At 39.2% G+C, this 20,769-nt stretch overlaps 1 protein-coding gene across 3 annotated transcripts in view; it reads right to left on the bottom strand.

The window, feature by feature from the left end:
• The window catches only part of CPEB3 (cytoplasmic polyadenylation element binding protein 3), a gene marked incomplete at both ends in the record, with an annotated part of 75,699 nt that extends 62,275 nt beyond the window's left edge, over window positions 1-13,424 (bottom strand). For 2 of the 3 annotated variants that reach the window (XM_079536193.1, XM_079536194.1), the window contains one exon: window positions 12,209-13,105. In XM_079536193.1, coding sequence (XP_079392319.1) covers window positions 12,209-13,105 — 897 coding nt within the window. Of the gene's footprint in view, window positions 1-12,208; window positions 13,117-13,345 lie in introns of those variants that run through there. The other variant, XM_079536195.1, reaches the window with a different exon arrangement.
• Window positions 13,425-20,769: the final 7,345 nt, after the last annotated feature.

The raw sequence follows: 20,769 nt of genomic DNA, 5'->3' as shown, positions 1-20,769 counted from the left end.
CATATCCTACCATTATGTTATTATAGCACGATTAATATGCATGACAAATTGTGACACAAGAATTAAAAACCTGCTTACAAAGAGGTACACACAAGTCCAGGCAGTCAGGCTCTTCCTAATGGAGACTGAAAATAGTTTAGGCAGCAAATGTTCTCCATCCTGGGCCTTCATCCAGGATATAACCTATTGTAGAAGCCAAAGCTGTCACAGCCATCTTCTCTTAGGGGAAAGAGGACCACAATCTCTCTCCAGCTGTGCACTTATTTCTAACCATGAGTTGAGGATTCCTTTATAGTCACTGAGAAATGAGGCAATCCTTTTATAACACTGTTATTATGCTATATTAAAAAATATCATTTAAAAGCATTCAGTGTCAATGTTGTAATGAACTTCAAAGTTGTTGAAGGCTGTGTATATGCAACCAAGCAGGTGAGAAATGCATTCAAATAACTGCTAGACATTTGGATTTAATGATTTAAATAATTTAGAACAATTGCGTTAAAATAAACCAATTTACCCAGGGATGGCAAGAGACATGTAATTATTTACTTATTTATTTTTGAGCTGAAACTAATTCAGTACAGGGGAAATTCAGTTAACACTGCTCCGGACAGTGAGAAGATTTTCAGATAAAAGCCATCCAGTTTGCAGCTCTCCTATTTTAATAAGGACTGACAGGCACATTAGCAGATTCTGTTATAAGGAAGGAACCAGGATATTCAGCCACTTAACCACACTCGGAGAAACTGTAACAAGTTCAGTGTTAATAACTCAAACAACAAATGTTTTGGAATATGGCACACGGACATAATAATTAAAGAAGTATTATGGGAATGTGACAATGTGTATATTCGACTGATTAGTTTTTACAATTGAAATTCACAGCTGTCTTTAAGAAAGAAAAAGTAGAGTTAAGAGCATCGTACAGTAACTATGCAATATTCTAAAGTATGATTTCTGGTTCTTGAAATACACCCTTGAAAGAGTATGATGAAGTTGATATAACAAGGACTACAGTGTAGCACTTCACCCAGTGTTACAAGCAACAGTAACAACATAAACGAAAAAAAGCTGGAAATGGTGCAATTGGGGTATGAAAAAGATGCCAGAAAAGGAAAAAAAGTGATAGCGCTGAACATGTATCATCTAAAGAAGAGTTACTAATGAATTTTCTTAAAAACAAATAAAAAACAAACAAAGCTTAAGACTGAACGTATTGACAGGTAATAGCATTCAAGTAGGAGCACTCTAACTATATTTGCAAGATCTCATCAGTGTACAGCAGACCAGCTCATCATACAGAACCAACTAAATGAATCCGAAGAACTCAGCAAAGCAGGATGATATTTAATATTGCTAACTACAAGGTCATAAGATCAAGGACTCAGTCATCAGTATAAACTGAGACCTCAGCAACGAGAAAGGACACAAAGGAGAAAGAGTTAATTAGTAAACTTCAGGACAACTACAAACCACAGATAGGAATGGAAATGTGAAAAGGTTAAAAAAAATAAATAAATAAAAATCCAGGCTGCATGAAAAGTGGTACTTCTGGTATATTTGCATCAGTCTACATCTGCATTCATATTTTATATATCATATGTATATAAATGTATTATCATTGTATACTCTCTATTATTCCCATTCATCTATGTGTCTGACTGAGCTAAGGAATGACCTATGTTTTGAAACCTATACCAGTTTGAGTTTATATTCAAGCAAGGTGAAAAAGAAAGAAAACTTTCCAGTTTCTTTAAAAAAAAAAATAATAATAAAAAGAATGAACCTTTCCAAAGAAACTGTAAAATTTATTGCAATCCATTTTAAAGTAGTTGTAAATGGAATGCAGGAAGTCACTTCTGCCTTGCTTAACAAGAAAAAAAAAAAAAGTTATATAAGCAATCTTCTATTTCTACTTTGTGAAGCCATGTCAGAAGAATGTGATCCTGTTTAGACAAGGGCCAAGAGGCTCACTACAGAAGCTTAGAACAAAACATTCGTTTTAAGCTCTGCTGACAACGTTGGTTGATTCAATTTCTCAGGTATCACAGGTGCAGTTTCATTTATTAGCAGACAGCAGCAGGGATCACCAAGCTGAGGACCCTTCCTAACGCAACGTGAAATCCAACCTTATGTTTGCAATATTTCATTAGTTGAAATACTCATCTACAGAAAGCAATGAGTTACACTGTCACCTTGGATAGCCATATATGAACACACCACAACTTCACTTCCATTTTGCTTTATTAAAATCCTACTTGTTCCCTGAAGTTCTCCTTCACCCTCTCACTGTGCTTTAGTCTCCCTACTTCAGTTACCTACTACCAAAGACCTTGTGAGCTTTAAGAAAAGCCTTTTCTGTTACTGTGAGATGTTTCATTGTTTTGAATTATGTATTTTTTTTAAATGACACAGGAAGAAACAAATGAGCCTAGAAAGAGTATACAAGCGAGACTCTCCTAAAGCTAAAAAAATTCACCAGACTATTACTGTGATCATTAATTTAAAACTAAAGGGTATCTTTCTTTTCTCTAAACTATTTTTAAAATGTCAGCAACACAAAGCATACTATAAACATTTGACAGATTTGGTTATTATAGATCATCGTGGTTACTAAGCACATCAAAAGATGATATTAAATTTGTTTACAAGCCATCTGTTAATGTGCTCTACCCTAATAATCAGATAATACATTAATCATTTATTAACTCTTTACAGATGAGTAGTTGCTGTAAAGGTCATGTAGAAACTGAAATAAAAATAGCTGCCCACTGGTTCATTCTTTAATGCATTTAGCAAATCTCCTTCACAAAGTAAAACACTGTGTTACAGGACCCACCTAAAATAAGCTCTGTTCTCAGTGAAGAACACTTCCTTGTGAGACCACAGCAAGAACAGTAGGATAATACATTACACTTAATATTTCTGAAGGATGCCGCTGGAAAGACAGAGGTAGTCAGGCGATGCCACGCTGCTCATTTTCTACCACATTTCCCACTGCTTAACACATGATAAGCTTCAGATTTCTGCCTTTCAATTCTAGGTGTCTGTCTAATAAACTAAGCAGATAAAAGGTCACCTGGACCTTAGTTGATGCACAATGATAACATACAAAAAAGAACTGCTCAGTGATTCAAAAAAAACTTGTGCTTGTACATATAACATGAAAATGTTACTGAATATATGAAAAATGTTCCTTGAACTAAAGCACAAACATTTGCTTAGAAAAATAAGGGTTACACTTCCCAGTTATTTTTTCTGAACCTAACGCTACCATTTTAATACTTCATGGGATAGTCTGGATTTTTTTTTTCCCCAAGCTAATGGGAAAGAGATGGAAAAAAATTGACAGTTAGAAATAGAGAAGGTCAATAGAAAAGAGAAAAGGAATGATTGGGTGATGGCAGTCACGACAAAGGAAGGCAGATGATCTAAATGCAATGCGTTGCTTTTAGATAGAGTAATTTGACAGAGCAATTTTGTTCCAATTCCAGTTCCTAAATTTAGTTCATCTACATATACAGTGTAAATAAACTAGACAGTAGCAATGAGGAAGAGTACTGATTTTTTAGTTACAATTCCAACTTTAATTCTCAAAAGCAAGTCACACTCACTAGGTTGTCTTTAATTCTTATGAGGTAGAAAATGCATAATCATTCCAGACAACATTAAGCTCTCATAGAACGAGTGATGATGATTCAGCTTGTGACTACTAAGGATTACTGGGCCTTGCACCGTAGCTTTAAGTTTTGACAGATCAAGCAGAACAGGGAAGGCCAACTCAAATGGGAACCTTCAGTAAGAAAAAGGGAAACAAAAAGCAGGAACAGAAAGAAGAAGGAAAGCTTGAAAGGAATGAAGTTGAACTGTTCAAGATGGAATGAAACAAGAACAAGGAGTTATGTCCACAAAAAAAAAAAAAAAAAAAAAAAAAAAAAAAAAAAAATCACACTTCACCCAAAGCCCTGACAGGAACCCCAAACATCAAATGCCTCTAAAACCCGCTGGCAAGTATGTACTCCACACCACATACATTATTTTCCTTAACCCTGTTAACTCAAGAACAATCTGTGCTGTTGACCAAAGGACTACAATTTGGTTGATGAATCATGTGAATATCATCATAAAACGGAAGACTATTTTTGGTTTTGCTTATACATTTTACACTGCTCTAGAACATTTAAGAGAGCTCTGAATTTTGTAAAGCCGTATAAAAAGATAGCACAGAAGAAAGACCACTTGGGCAATTTAAATTGTACCATTCTGCATTAATAATTAAGTATTATTAAGTAAATAATTAAAAATATTTTTTCCAACACAACTTATTTCAGGCAGTGCCCTGAGTGGACCTTCAAATTGACTACAGTTTGTCTGTAGAAGCTTTAAGTTGTCACATGCACAATTTGGAAGATGCATAGAGAAACCACAGACAGCTGAAGGAAGAGAAGAGTAGATCTCATTCAAGGAAATAAACTAGTTTTCTTCTTTTCTCTAATGAAGAGTTCTTAATTCCTGAATAATCACCCGTTAACTTCAACTACAACTGTTCACATGTGACAGTTTATTTTCTTCACGTCCTGGTACTAGCTTGGGATTAAAACAAGCAGCAAGCAAAGGCAGTCAGTGGATGTTCTGCTCTGAATAAAAAGCAATATGCTAAGTATTTCAGAATAACAGCTTCTTAGTGTTCTCAGATTGAACATGAGAAGGAAATTATTTCTCCAAGCAGAGCCTTTTATTTACATCTTTAGAACAGAAATTATCCACCTCTTCTTCTCTCAGCACTAATGGAACAGAGGAGATCAGCATCCGTCTTCATACAGACAGTGCACAATGCTTCTCTTCTGTAAAACCTAAGAATAGCTGACTTTCTTTAATCTGAGATTATTTTGAAAGGCATACAATAAAAGGTCATGTTGAATAACAAGGAAAAGGTATCAATTAGCTGTGTTTGACCAATGTTACTGTTAACAGAAAGGATGGAACCTTATAATTACAGTTTATGAACACAAAATGTTTCAAGATACACAGGCATGTTTTCTGCAGCATTTCACCACTTGCCTTTTGTAAATTCTAAAGTTTACAAGTAATAATCAGAAGATGACAGAAATGAAGTCCTATTTCTATAAGCAAAAATAATACATTCACCCATCTTCAAACACCTGCTTATTAGTAATATATACAAGTGGTATTCTAATAACAATTGCTTAAAAACAATGCTTCTGTACTGTATTTCCATTAAAAGAAACAGGAAAACTGAATAAAGAAGGAATAATGAAAAAACGTGGGACCTCAAATTTAGTTACGAAGCGTAACACATGTCACAACAGCCTAAAAGCCAAAGAATGGAGATATTTCTCCTATGCACTTGCCAGGCAATGAGAATAGTGAACAATTATACTTCCACCTGCACAAAACTTTCTACAATAAATATGAAAAGAAGCAAATTATGTTAATAACAGCTAAACCTATTTATCAAAGCAGTTCTCAGGCAGATGCCATTCAATATTATCAGAGCTTGTTTTCTGAAGAAAGCAAATTATTTATACATACTCAAACACAGATATGTACACATGTATTTTATGTGTATTCATACTCAAAATGCTAACATTACTAGGAATGACAAACTTGCCTAAAGCTTTGCAGTATGCATTCTTTACTTCTCCCATACTACGCATTTCACTTACTCCCATCATTGGCCAGAGGAAAAAAAAAAAAAACCTCTAAATATACACAGACATTTAGGAAGCTCCCCTGTAGAAGGGAAGTCCTAAGCCCACATAGCAGCAGGAGCCCAAAAGGAAATTTAGCTAACTTGATGCTGAGTCAACAGGAATTAGAAAATCCTCCTTCCTGCCCTTTCTGAAATTTCACTTCCATCGCACCTTACTGAATAAGTAGGCTGAGATAAGAAGTGGAAAAAACCTACAATGGCAGTACATTGTGAAACTGAGCACTTAATTGGGCTTGCAATAGACAAGAAAACTGATCATCCCTGAGCATAGGCAGAACCTTCTACCTACTTCCACTTCTATTCCACTTCAAGATCGTACAGAATTTCTTTACGCAGATTCTGTTGTCTTCGTCTTTCAGCAGGTAATTGCAAACAACAATTATACAAAAAAAGAAAAAAAAAAAAAAAAAAAAAGCTTTTTATAATGATTCCTGTTGACAGAGAGTTGAGAGACAAAGCAGGGGAAATAGAAAAGAATACATTTTGCATACAAAGTCTGGTAACTACCACTATGCTAGCAGACTTGAGCAGATCCTTCTTAACGTATTACAGGTTACAAAAGCAAAACTGCGTGCTTACTGAGGGAAGAAAAAAAATGAAGTTTGTAAAGGCTTTTACAATGATCTTTTGTATATAAATAGTATTTTCAAATTCATAACAATCTCAAATGATCAGTTGGAAAAAGAAAAACAAAAAGTCAGAGTATCTTCAAATCTCTCTCACAGGTCATCCCTGGCTAGCTTTGATGATGATGCTTTTCTCTTCAGACTAACTTGACAGTTTTAGAAAGCACATTTGTCTACCCAGTCTAAGCGAAAATCAGATTTGTACAGTTTCAAACCACTAAGAAACTTCAAATTAAGCAGTGCTACCTTTTAGCTTCCCCTCTGATGCGCTTCATCCAGGAAGCATTCAAAGAATCTTAAGGAACAAAGAACTACTTTACCAAACATGGAGAAATGGAAATGTTCATCATCCACACAGCAAACTCCTTGAGATTTTCTCCTTGAAAATCATCGAGGCCAGGAAAGCATTGGTTTTTCATATCTCTCTATCCGACATTCAATTCACAAAAGCTGCCTTTGGTCAATAAATAAACAAACCAACCCAGGGAATGCAACCCAAGAAAGGAAACAGCAAAACAAACAGCATGCTCTTCACCTTCCAGCTTACCTTCCAAAGGCAGATAATTCCTTTAGCATAAGACAAAATCATTGATCCATTGTACTATATTAAGACCTTCAGCATCTTTGAGGAAGTTCTGTCTATCTATAGACTTCCTGAGACCTTCACCTGCATATTGAACTCACATCTTCATTCTACCTTCATTAATTTTGAGTGAGGGCTTAAACGGGACTCATTGTTTACTTAAAATCAAAGGCAATCAGTGATTAGTGCTCAAATCATCACACTTTTAATATGAAACAGCAATGCATTTGTTATTCCATACTGTGTTATTGCTTAATTTATTTGAAAACACAGAAATTCAATTCTCACTCCTGAATATTCAGAATTCAGGCCTTATTCATGTTCAGTGACACAGTAACACCAGAAGCACATCAGAAGGCAGGAGAGGGCAGGAGAATAGCAGAAAATCCAACTAAGTTATTCCGTGCGATTTTGTTTGCTTATTTCACAGTCACAGGCTGTCAGTACTTGTGTAGCATCAAATAAGGAAAATTAATATTACACTACACTTGAAGAAATAGTTTTCAGGACAGCGATAGTGCTCCTGTTACCAGTATAGTTACTTACTATACTGTCAATAAGCCAGCACTCAGACTGTCAAATTTAGAACAGGGAAATAGCATTTCAAAAAGTCTTCAAATACATTTATTACATGATATGCAATTTTTAGCTAAAAAAAAAAAAAAAAAAAAAAATAAAAAAAATCTAGGCTTGAAGTCTTCAAGTTTTCAAGATTGAAATTAATTAGGTCTTTAACATTTTTTCCCAGAAGTAGAAGACAGTTATTGTGTGCATGAGTGCACTGCATGTACATTTATATACACATGAGTGTGTGCATATACATCTTTTATTTAGAATATGAACTTGCAGTGGAGTAGGTAAAGCTATATATGGACTAATGTGACAGGCCCAAAGAACTTCAAATATTCAAAGAAAATAGCCTCTTCTGGAGCTGTCTATTAAGTGTCAACTGAAGATCACATCAGAACTCTCAGCATTATACTGTGGCCATTTCTCAATCTTCATTTTACTCACTAAAGAGCTCCGTTGTGTTTACTACCACACACAATAAGGTACTTGAACCTAATTAGTGTACCTATATCTAAATACAGAAATACACATACTAACATATTTCTGCATCTATACATATTTTTATCTACACATATTTATACTCCAACCAGCTTCATGTTTGGAATTTTATTTTTAGTAATACATGTATCTTTGAAAATTTACCTTATTATATCAGCTGTATGAAAGCAAATTCCTATTCAAATTGCTATTTCAAATTTTAAATTCCTTTTTCAAAAATAGAAAACAAGGAAGTTTTGTCATTATTATCTCTGACCCTTGGCTACTAACAGGCTCTGAAAAAGAAGGCATGTTAAAATTATCTTTATCTACAGTAAATACCCCATTGTTTATTTTTATTAGGGATGTATTTGTCAGTAAAGCTGTCAAGAATGACTTGATACATGCCAGAATCTTCAGAGCACTGAATATGCTGTGCAGTTTTTAAATCTATAGTTTGCTATTATGCATTTTTGATGCTTTCTAAAGAACATTACTGGGAAAGAAGTATATCTAACAAAACTTGTATAAATTCTGAGAAATCTTTCATTTATTTGCTATAGTGCTATTGTTCTACTAAAATCCCACATGGTAGACTTCTTTAATCAACATACTGGCCTCCAAATATTTAATTCCTTCTCTACAGTAAAGATAATTTCTTATCCATTCTTTCAAGGATCTATTTCAGGCACTGTCAATCCTCCTAACCCCACAAGCTGCATCATAACATATCTGAAAGGAAAAAGCCAAAAGAAATACACTATTTACCTGAGAGAACTGAAAGAAAAAAAGAGTTCTGGGAGTAGCTCAGAAGCATGAGATGACAATAGCTCTCTTCAAGCTCCACTGCTCTACTGTAAAAAGGAATTGAGCCACAGCCCTGGTCCCAGGGACAATCAGTTAATGCCAACCTCAAATATCAGAAATGAGGATAACCTGGCATAACGGCAAACACTGCTGTTCATCACATGACAAACACAACAGGTGAATTTGGCCTGAACCACCCATAAGCTGAAGAACATTCAGAACAGACTGGCTGCATTTCTATGCTTCAGATCTGGCCTTGTTCCACATCTGTTCCCACAATCTTATCTCCAACTCTTATTTGCTACAGTACATTTCATTCCATACCAACCGCCTTTTTTGTTCTTCTTTACAGCTATCAGCTTTGTACCTTCAGGTTTTTTTAATGCAACACAAGTCATTTTCTTCAGTATGCATACTAAAACAGTCTCCTTCAAAGCATTTTTAGTTGCCTCTCAGCACTGATCATGACTCAGATGCCAACAGCATTCCTCTCAATTGATACTTTATGTGCTCTCGTAATTTAGCACAGGTCCTCCAAGCAGCCACCTTATAGGCTTTTATGTACAAGGCACACTAATCTACTGCTCAAATTCAGGGATAAAGACCCTTAGCTTATTTCTCTATACACATATTCATTAGAGAAACATCAAGCAATTCTATTTTTTCTTCAGAACTAAATTAACCAGAAGTTGATACCAGCTATCTTCAAATATAACAAATTCAGAATACGATTCTGGACTACAGAAATTCTCTACACCAAATTTTTGATGATTAAAATCTGAAAAAAAAAAAAAAAAAAGTATCACTGTTAATTCCAACAGTGAACACATTAGTTTCGTTTTGACTCAGAACACCTTGAGCTTCACACGTTAATAATTAATTAATTCAAGATCAACTAAAAATGTAAAAAGACTGTAAGATTCAATGAAAGGTAAAAATAAAGGGTTAGTATATGGAACTTACTAATTTTTACTTGCATGGGAAGTTTACTGAAAGGTATTTCTGAAGCAAGTTATAAACAACAACAGAAGCTTCAGTTCTGAAGGGTGGCAGATGTACATGGACAAACCTGCCAGAATTACTTGATAGTGCTGACAAGCAGTACTTACTGTGTCAACATATTGCCCAATTTCTATGAGGAAAAACAAACAAACGCAACCACAACCCAGGCAGCAAATATTACACTCATATGAAAATCATTTTATCAATGTAAATTTGAAGTAAACAGTTGCTTCCTAACAGAAGTACAGTTTCAAGATTTCTTTGGCAATTTGTGAAGAATAAGAGCAATTGGCATTAATGCAGATCACAGCCTTATATGCAAAGTTCAGCAGTTTGTACTAAAAAGAATGTTTGTTTTTTATAGTACAACAACAATATAAATAAAAAAAAACCCACAAGCTTTCCAAGTCTCTGAAATCAGACTGGTACTTCAGCTGGTGCTGAAATTAGTCTAAGTGTTTGCTTTCAGTTGAAAACACAAGATCACATTCAAAGAGAAGAAAACATTTCCAAATTTATATACTGACTAATAACTTACATTTTCAAAACCTTAACTTTAAAAATGAAATGAACTTTTCTTCAAAGCATTTATTTCCTTTCTTCCCACCATGATGACTAAATACCAGACAGATTAATCTGTGACAATTTCTAGTCGCAATAATAAATATCTCCTTAATGAATATACAACTTTATGTATCATGTTGACAAAAGCGCAGAAATTAGATCATATACTATTGCTAGTCCTACTAAATTTAGCCAAGTTTATAACTTTTAAAGGGTGATAAATTAAAGAGTACTTGTACACTGAAACATTTGACACTCCTTTAGGAGTGACTGAGTGCTATATCCACTGGCTTTTGTGCTAGAGAGTTCCGTGCAACATAATAGCTTCACTAGGCATATTGTATCTGAAATATAACCTTTCTCCCGTCTTCAGAGCTAGAGACATTGCCCAGCAGTTAATCAACAGACACTCCACCTTAATTTAGGGTAGCCAATAAAAAATGAGCAACTCTCCCTTTAAATAGAATGAAGCAGCAAAATGAAATATCAGGGCAGACTATAAGATACTCTCTTTGAATGGGACTTAAAAAGTGCACAGGAATGCATATATCTTACTTCAACAATCTCTTAGAGTAATGAGTGGGGTTTGTCTTTTGTTTGTTTGCTTTGTTTCTGACACTAAATGTCAAGCTAAACACTATTCATACAAAACTGATCTGTTACAAATGTTTGGGAGTTCATAGATACTGAGAAAGCTAGTACCTTAAAATAAAGCGTACACAAATGATTTCACTGCATTCCAAAACAGGAAATTTTGACATATCTGAGACTAAAAAAGCTAGCCTGGCAGAAAAGAGTGATTCACTTCACCTTGTATAAATAAAACCGCAAGTGCATGCCCTGCTTCTTTCAACTTAAAATGGATTTCACACCACGACAGGTTTCGTTCTGCATTAAAATTGCAAATCTTCTGTGTGGCCCAGTTTCAGCTGCAATTGATCTGCTTTGTCGTCATAGATTAAAAAAAAACACTGAAGGGCACTGCAGCTTTAAATATTTCAGAGCTATGTAGCTAGTAAATAGACTCCATTGCAATATGGCTCTGAAGGTCGTGTCCTATTGTCTCTTTTCTCTGCAAATATTTTGAACAGCATAAATTAGTTTATTTTATACAATACCTCCCTGCCATTCCTAAATCACGCCAATTGTATTGGGTATTTCCTTACTGGAAAGGACAGATACGCCACTCTTTCCATACACACCCACGCTGCTTCTAGACATATTCAAAACGTCCACCATGAATATAACAGCAAAGGGGGATATATCAGACATACACAGCTTTTCCTATATGTACCTTATATGAACAGATCCCCCTGTTAAATGCCCCAACACAAAGACAAGTAGTTATTTCAATAGTGATAAAATAATGGACTGGATTTCAAGTTCAAAAGCACCTTTGGTTAAAATTAACATGCCAGTTAGAATACTGAAGCAAGCAATTTTAACGTCTCCTGCTCTTCTCATATGGGAAAACACGAGAGAAAAAAAAAAACAAAAACAACAGAGCAGCAATAGAACACAGTCTGCCAAACCTGCCTTTCATGTAGGAAGGCTACTACCTTTCTAATGCTACAAACAAACAAACAACAACAACAACAACAAGGTTAAGCCCCGTCATGTTTAAGAACAGATTATAAGTACAAGGAGACTGCTAACATCAAACCAAAATTTGGAACCTCTGAGTGTGCACCTCCCTGGGACCAAACTTATTTCTTTTATATGGGATGACTATTCAGTGCAGACATGAAGTATGGAGATGTCTCTCCTATAGAAAAGTAAAGTGAAATATATCCCTGCAATAAAATACAACTGTGATAGCAGTCACTATGTAGAAGGTACATTTACCTGAAAAGGCAACAGATTGTTGCCATTGTCCGTCCTGAATGCGTTGTCTTCCATCCAGGATTTGGGGGTTAAGGGTGCAGCCCGTGGGAACTTCGGAGGGGCAATGACATTGCTGGAGAATGGTTTTTTAAGGGGTGAAATGGGATTGAGGGGGGAGGGTACACCGACCCCCACTCCCACGCCAACCCCCACTCCAACTGCCCTTCGAGGGTCCCTACCAGCCTGCAGCCCACCCCAAGGGTTGGAAGGTGTACTCCAAGCTGCATTTTGATGGTTATTCCAGCTGGAGGAAGAAGAAGAGGATGCAGAAGAGGAAGACGGTTTGCTGGTCATGATGGGCTGATGGCTGTAAGCAGCATTTCTCTGGGCAAAAGGCGCCTGATTAGGGCTCACAGGAGACCTCCGCTGCTGCTGCTGCTGCTGAGCTTGCTGCTGCTGCTGCTGATGTTGGTGGTGTTGAGTCTGAGCTAGGCCAATTTGAGGAGAGAAAGTGCCACCAAATACAGGGTTGACATGGTGTGGAAAATTCTGGAAAAGCATTGTTCCATTGACCGGAGTAATCCCCTGGAAAAAGCTATCATCCACCGTGTTTGTGGTCCCCGTCGACCAGGTGCTGCCGAAGGAGGGAGACAAGGAGGTGCCGGCTGCAGGTTCTTGTTGAGGCTGGTGAAAGCTCAAGCCAGGCAAAATGGGAGACTCCATCTGCATCTTCTCCTTGCTATTTTGGGAAGGAGCCGATGTGCCGATACTAGTCACTGAGCTGCTGTCTTCTGGCTTGGGCGTCTCTGACGAGATGGGCGTAGAGGGGGCTTCTGCTGAGTTTGGATCTTGCTGCTGCTGCTGCCGCTGCTGCTGGGGCTGGGCTTTGCTTTTGTCCATCAGTAAATCATCCTGCATGGTTTGCGCAGCTGAAACAGTAGGGGAAAAAACCACAAAGACAGATTATTAGCATTGTCATTCATAGCACAAATGAGGCTGCTTTAATCATTTGCCAGTCAAAAATCTCCTCCTATTAGTAGTGCTATATGCTACAGCAAGTTGCAAGGCAAACCCGTAATCTTCCCCCTCCCCCATTTAGGAACATGTAAGCTTTGATCATGCTAGATTGTCTTGAAAATATTTTTTAAGATGCTTCACCCTTTTTGATGCCTTGTTTCCCTTCAGTCTAAATGAGAGATGTGCTTATAGGGCAGAGATATACAGCAATTTCGCCACGTCTCTTTTCTCTTACACCGGAACTCAGAGCTCTCACCCTGCAATGAGAAACTGATTCTGGTTCCTGTTTTTCCAAGCACCCTCCTCCTCCTCCACCTCCTCCCCCTGGCTATTTGCATACGTCAATAAATACTGCTGCGTCCTTCAGCAAGGTTAAAGAGACACCAGTCTCCGCTCTTCTCCACCCCCTTTCCGATGAGGGCACCTTTAAAGGAGCCGGTACCCATTTCCCCAGCAAGCAGCCAGGCTCTCCGGCTGGCACCGCCGAGCTGGGGCCGCGGGGACGGGGAGCGACCCTCGGCGGGGCCGAGCCGGCAGCACTGCGGGGCGCAGCGCTGCTTCGCCGCAAAGGCGTCCCGCTCTATTGCCTTTTCCAGAAAACCGTCCGTCATCTGTTCGTAGGGAAATATAAGGCCAAAAGGAGCAAATCGGGGAGGTGCTACTCGGCTGTAATGCTCCCGATGCTTTCACAGTGAAAAATTAAAATGAGGTTAAGTAGAATGTTTTAAGTAGAGACATGGCCATCTTTAGATGCACAAGACAAGGACTAGTGATAGAATTTATTTGCTACATCGATACGTAAGCTTAAACTCACTTTAGAAGCGAGCGTACATAGCATGACTGAGTGTTATACCTGATAGAAGAGGGGATTCATATAAAGGAGGGCAGGTACTGGAATTTGATCAATATTTCAAAACACCATAATAGTAATGCAGATGTAAACATCATTGCATGGAACTAAAACAGGATCCTCCACATGTCACAGACTTCTAGTCAATTGAAGAGATTATTATACATTTCAAAAGCATGTTGAATGAGCCAAAACCAGTTTCTCAATTGAAGTATGTAAAAGATGGTGATCACCAAATGCCTAATTGCATTTCTACTGAGCTAATCACAACAGCTTGGCCACGCTGTTTTTAGGATTGCTGTTTCAAAGTAACAAAGTAAAGTCCAGCCAAACCAATTATCTGGTTAAGAAAGGTGTCAAAGAGCAAAGTCAGTGACTCCTGACAACGGTTTTGAGATGGCCTATACACACCTTTAGTTTATTATTTTTTAATTCCTACATAGTCACTCACAGACTTTTTACCTCAAATGAATGTAAGGATACATTTCTTCTATAAGTTATTTGGCTTGCTCCCTAGTATTTCCCCTCTCCATACAAAACGAACAGCAAGGGTTCATGCAAGTCTATGCTGTGAGACAACATTAGGGCAAGTTCCCAAGAACGGGGCAAACTATCACACCCAGCCAGCAGCCCTGCTGCTGCCAATGGGGCAGGGGAAACCTGGAGGCAGCTTAAAGCAGTGCTGTAGAAAAACCAGAACACACCAAGCTTCATGTAGCTTTCCATCATCTGCGTTTATAGCAACATCACCATTAATTCTAAGACTGCAGAAAATTATTGACAATTTTACAGCAGAGAGAAAAAGCATAATTGTTTACCCCTTTCCTGCACAAAAGTATATTGAGAAAAAAATACAGCAGCTGAAATACTACAGTCCTGCCATCAGTAAAGTATATTTAAATCAGTTAGTCATCAGGTTATCTATAGTGGCTAGCACAGCAGTTGTTTCACATATGTACCTTGACTTGGCCATTTGTTTTTGAACTTTATCCTAAAGACTGTAATCCACATTCATTTTCATACCGTTTCTTAAAGGTAAAATCACCACAATTCAATTCTCTTGTCAAGGTCAAGACCTACCTTTAACAGCAAAGCCAGTCTGAATGGAAAAACACTGGATAAAAAAAAGAAAGACTGAGAGGCCACCCATGCCTAACACTGGACTATACACAGCAAATAATCAAGAGGTGCTATAAGTATTTGAGCAAATACACAAACCAGAACAGGAAATCTATATCCCCACAGCAATACCACCTCTGCTTGCATGCAGTAACCCATGCAATCGACACAGAAATTCTTAAGGAACAGTTACCTTTGGATTTTCTGTATCTAAAGCTCAATAAAACAGTGTGTTTATTTTGTCCTTTCGGGTTTGGTGTGACAAACAGTCGGCCACTCTGGCAAGAGCACTTTGACAACTGGGAGCTGTCAGCGCATGCTCTGCCGCGGCATTCTGGGTTTTGCAGTCCGACGGGGGCGGCGTTGGCTGCCCAAGCAGGGCCTGCAGCGCCGGGCAGCTCAGCTCAGCTCAGCTCAGCTCGGGCTGCTGCGCTCCGCTGCCCAGAGGAGCTCGGACAGACGCAGCGCGTGCCGCACGGAGCTGACAGCGCGCAACGGCAGCTGAGCTGCACGCAGCGTTTTTATGGCCAGAGCACACAGCTACGTGGAGCAGCAATCGCTAGCCAAAGGAGTGCTTCCAGGACTCCCAACTTCCTTCAAATCTCCAAATTTACGTACAAGGAATTATTTACAAGGCTTATCATCTATGAAAAACCATCACCACTATTACAAACGGGATGGTGCCACATTACTTAGATGTAGAAAACATTAAGGAGCCACTTGTCACAACACCAGTTCTAAAAGCATTCCAACTGAAACACAAATAGGGCAAGTATGAAACTTCAAAACAAAAATCAGCACGTGGGCTGTATGATATGAATACCTTCCAAATTGCAAATTACTGTTTCTTCATTACTGAGCTACTGTTATAACTTCAAATCCTTTAAAGAAGGAAAATAGTAATAACCCTACACAGGAAAAAATAAAAAGGCAGACAAATACTTTACTATTTACCACCACATCCACTCCATACTGCAGCTCCTCATTTTAGCTACCTTCCTTCCACAACCACCATCCACATATCTCCTACTTCAGTACACAGATTGAAAGGAATGAATCTCATTTTGATGTTATAGGTCAGACAGTTTTCAGAATTTAGTCTGCAGGCCTTTGTATTCCATCTTATGCTGATCCATTAATTGTTCTGGATAATCAATGATATCAATAATTCTGGAAAAGGAATGCTAACACTTGTATGAAAATCACATAGCAGAAATCTGAAATGTGAAACTATCAGCGTTTCGTAAAGCTTCAGGCTGTCTTTTCGAAGATGAAATATGCCCAGCTTTGTGGCTGAACTCTGAGAAAGATAAATGAGCGTATTTGAAAACGGCTTGCTAAATTACCCCTGTATTTTGCTTTCTGCTGTCTATTTATGCTGGAGTGTGTGGTCCACTCGCCTTGAATTAATGCTGTAATCAAGAGTCTCTGAACACTTGCTCTAACCTGTTTGCACTGCTCTGAATCATTAAAGGCCAGGAAAATTGCTTTCTGACAGCAGCTGAAAATGTCTCATTTGTTGAAACCTTAGCTAGTACAGGGCTAGCCCTGGTCACTGTGCAGCCCTCCTTTATGTCCCTTCTTGCTCCCTGCAGATGCTGTGAAGACTGATGTGAAAGGAGACAGAAGACAGCTTCATTTGCAGATCAAATATTAAGATAATGAAAGTAATCATGACAGTCAGTCACAAACAGAAATGCTACTTAACCAAAGAAATTCAAGGTTTAATGGAGTCTTTTGATCCATTAGCTACCAGAAGCTTTTTTTTTTTTTTTTTTTTTTCCCCTACCAGCCAACTGTTTTGTAATTGGAAGTTAAAAGATAGTAACAACAGCTGTATCAGGAAACAAAAGCTTCATTCAATCTGATACCTGAATTTCTTGACCTGGGCCAACTCCAAAGAAACAAATGTAAGAAAAGCTCAAGTAAGCCTAGCTAACTTAGCTAAGATTGTACTGAGTGCGTTTTTGTTTGATGAAATTCATTATGAAGTAATTTACGCCTTCTATAGCTAAAAACCCATGCCAGTCTTTCTGTCACAAAGTGAATTCTCCAACTAACTTGAAGGTTAAAGTACATTACTGAAAAACTTAGTTTTATTGTAGAAACATTTTTCTCAGTTTACATATATCTCATTTGAATTTAATGGAGGGCTCCTTGCATTTAGAAAGACAGAATCAAGCAAATATGAAATATAAAGTGATCTTGACATTTATTTTTCATATGCAGTTATAATGCACTATTGAATAAAGAGAATGCTTTCATATTGCCAGATTGCCTAGCTTTGTTTAAAATAGTGAATAATTCCAACAGCTTCAGTGCTGTCAAATGAAAAGAATGTGCTAAAGCAGTGCTGCTGAAATGGACAGGTAAATATTTAATATACTCCATGCTATTCTAATGTTAATTGTTTATCAGTTACCTTAACAAGCTTAATGAAATCTCTGCAAGTTTGTTATCAAACAATTTAATGTTTTAAAATGTGACTTTCTGATATAAATCTGATAGCTCTAAGCAGCTTATATTATTTTTCATAGTTTTCATTTAATTCTGTACTTCTCTTCAAGTGTGTGGTCTTATTTAATTCAAAATGGCTGCCACCTCCAGCTGGCACCAGTGAGGCTGAGTTCTGCCAAATCCCAAGTGGTAGCAGTCCTCATCCTACACTTCACATTGGCAAAAGGGAGTCCTCCTCAGGGAGTCCCCTCCAGGCTCAAATGCAGCTCCCATTGGGTGAAGGCGAGAGAGGACCAAATGAATCAGCACAACCATCAGAGAGACAGAACAATGAGGACTCCATTTAGGGATGGTATGGAAAACAACAATGTAAAAATAATAATAAAAAAAAAAGCTGCAAGAGCCAGTCTGAGGTTTAAGATATAAACTGTCACTGTAATAAAAAGTAGAAAGAAAAGGAACAGTAAAGGGGGATAGGAAGAGTGAATTGAAGGAGACTGTTGGGGAGAATAAAGAAAGCATTTGAATGGGGCAGCTGCATATCCAGTCCTGGTAGAGGGAAGAGATGAGGATGGAATGACAACTTTTGTTCTGTCGGGGAATAAGGAGAGTTCTTTCAAACTTAGAAACTGTTGGTTATTTATGTATTTTAATACCACATTTTCTTTCTGAGAGGACAAATTGAGATTCCATACCTAAAGCTGCCCAACAAAGTCTTGAAGATTGAAAAAGACACAAATCAGTTTTTAGATTTGGGGATTTTTAAGCTATTCATAGGATGTTACGAGGTCTGTCATGTTTTTCTATATTGCATATTTACAAGGAAATATGATGTACACACCTGCCAAGTGTTTACCACGTGACCCAATACACATGTCTCAACCGCTTTTGTCATCCCTCCCTCCCTGGCAGGGGGCAAAGAAGCCTTCTTTGTGAGAGACTGTTCTCAAGCTTCATATAGTAGCCAGGTGATGATGGATTCCAGTCACATTTCTTTGGGTAACTATTGCCCAAACTCATTGCTGCTGATCACAACCTCATAGCCTTATCCTAAATGGCAGGCAACTAGCTTATCCTCCCTGCCCCAAAACCAAAACACAGAAGCTGTACAAATCCCAGAAATTAAATAGACTTCCTTCCTTTCATTTGTAAGGTTTCAGAATAAATGCATAAAACCTAAGCATTTGTCTGGCCTATCTGATCAGTACTTTGGCCAATAGACAATGCATTTGTTCCAGATGAAGTCCAGGAATCACAGACTCTGGTAACCAGTACTGCTCTAATATTTCACAAGCAGCTGTAATTGGGAAAGTGGGTATTAGGTTCTCTTCCAGGAAGCCACGCCTACATGGTTTACTCAGCCTACTGTACGCACAAGACTTCCCAGTGCTGCAAGTAAAATTGAATTTTACTGTCCTAAGACAAAGTTAAAAATAAATTTTCTCGGACAGGATGTCAGCATGCTGCCCTCTTCCTACTTGCTTCTGTAGATACTTTCTGTAGGAAAAAATTACCAAAATGTAACTGCTTTGGCACTCCTGCTGATGATAGCTTTGGTAATCAGGAAACAGACAACACTGTCCTTATTCTATGTATAGAATACAGCTTGTAAGTCTAAGTCCAGATAATAAAAGAAAAATGGAAAATAAAATCTGAGAAAAATAATATCAGGCACAAAGCAATAGCAAAAACAGAATAATGTACATAAATTTGGGTCCAACTGCATAACCAACTTACACGTTTGTTCTGTAATCTGACAACAGTGCAGCCCTCCACTTTTTTTTTTTTTAAACACATATTTTACAAGATTTTTCTCCCATCAAAGACCCAAAACCAGACTGATTTCCCCTTAGCTATGACAGCAGGGTCAAAGGATGAAGTACATTCACTGCAGGCTCCTTCTTGTCCTACCTGATCTCCGCAGCTGCACAGAGCTACCAGGCAAATTCTGCTCATCTCAAGCAAGAACTGATGTGTGCTGAAGAGGGTGCGCAGGTGTGGAGCTGGCCCAGAAAGCCACCACCTTGTACAGCAAATGAAGCATAATACAGCAAGATACAACTGACACAAGATTTTGAGGACTGGCTACACACAGCAGTTATTAGATATGTATATACACATCCATCAAAACTCGAGAAGAAAGACCTAAATCTGATCTTTACCCACCAACCTTCCTAAGAATTGGAACTGTAGTAAGCGTTTCTGCAAACAACACCTCTGCCCTTTGCGTGGGAAGCACAACATGCAGAACTTCTCCACACGTGCCAATACGTGCACATCTGGGCTGAGGAAAGAGCAGGAGAGGGCCCCAGGGGGACAAGAAGCAGCAACCCTCAGGTGCTGTCTGTCCCTTTGTTCCATAAAGGCTTTTCAGACTCAGAAGTCCCAGCTTCTTATGCTGCGCTACTGCATATCGACTTCAGAATATAGAATGGATTTTCAAAGCCCTCAAGGACTTACACTCCACGGTTACGAGCAGCAGTGGAAGCGCTGCACTACCACCAGCCGCCCCACAGCTCGCTCAGGGTGCCAACGGCCGCCACAAGCACACAACGCGATCGCAGCCCTTCCCCAGCACCGCGCGAGCCCTCTCTCCCCCGGGGCAGAGGCTGCACCTGCCGGCCGGGTGGCGGCAGCTCCTTCCCAGCTCCTCTCCCGCAGCAGCAGCGCCGCGCGGTACCCTCAGCCGCCGCCGTGAGGGAGGGGCTGCGGTGCGCGACGGCCGCTCCGCGCGAGGGAGAGCGGAGGCGCAAGGGCCCTTCCCGCCGCCCTCCGCTCGGTGACCCTGTGCCGGAGCGGCGGGCGCGGTGCCGGGCACGGCGCTGACCGTCCCCCGTCGGAGCCCTCTACGCGAGCGCGGCTCCTACCTGCCCCGCGCGCGGTGCCGGGCAGCGGTTAGGCGGCAGAGGCGAAAAGCGGCATAGAAAGGGAGATGGACAAGGAGATGCGGCGCCCCGCGGGACCTTTAAAGCCCCCGGAGGCGGCGGGACTACACTTCCCGGCGTGCCTGGCCGTCTCAACTGCCTGCTGAGCGCAGGCGCGCTGGGAAGAGGGCGGGGACGGGCGTCGCGGTTGCGCTCGGCCTTTACCTCACAGAGGCACCGCCGCCTTTCATCTCGGCGCCGCGGCGGCTCTGGGC

The sequence above is a fragment of the Tetrao urogallus genome (genome assembly GCF_951394365.1).
Source record: "Tetrao urogallus genome assembly, chromosome: 5".
In the NCBI taxonomy this organism is placed as follows: domain Eukaryota; kingdom Metazoa; phylum Chordata; class Aves; order Galliformes; family Phasianidae; genus Tetrao; species Tetrao urogallus.
This window is presented reverse-complemented; position numbering and strand designations above follow the sequence as displayed.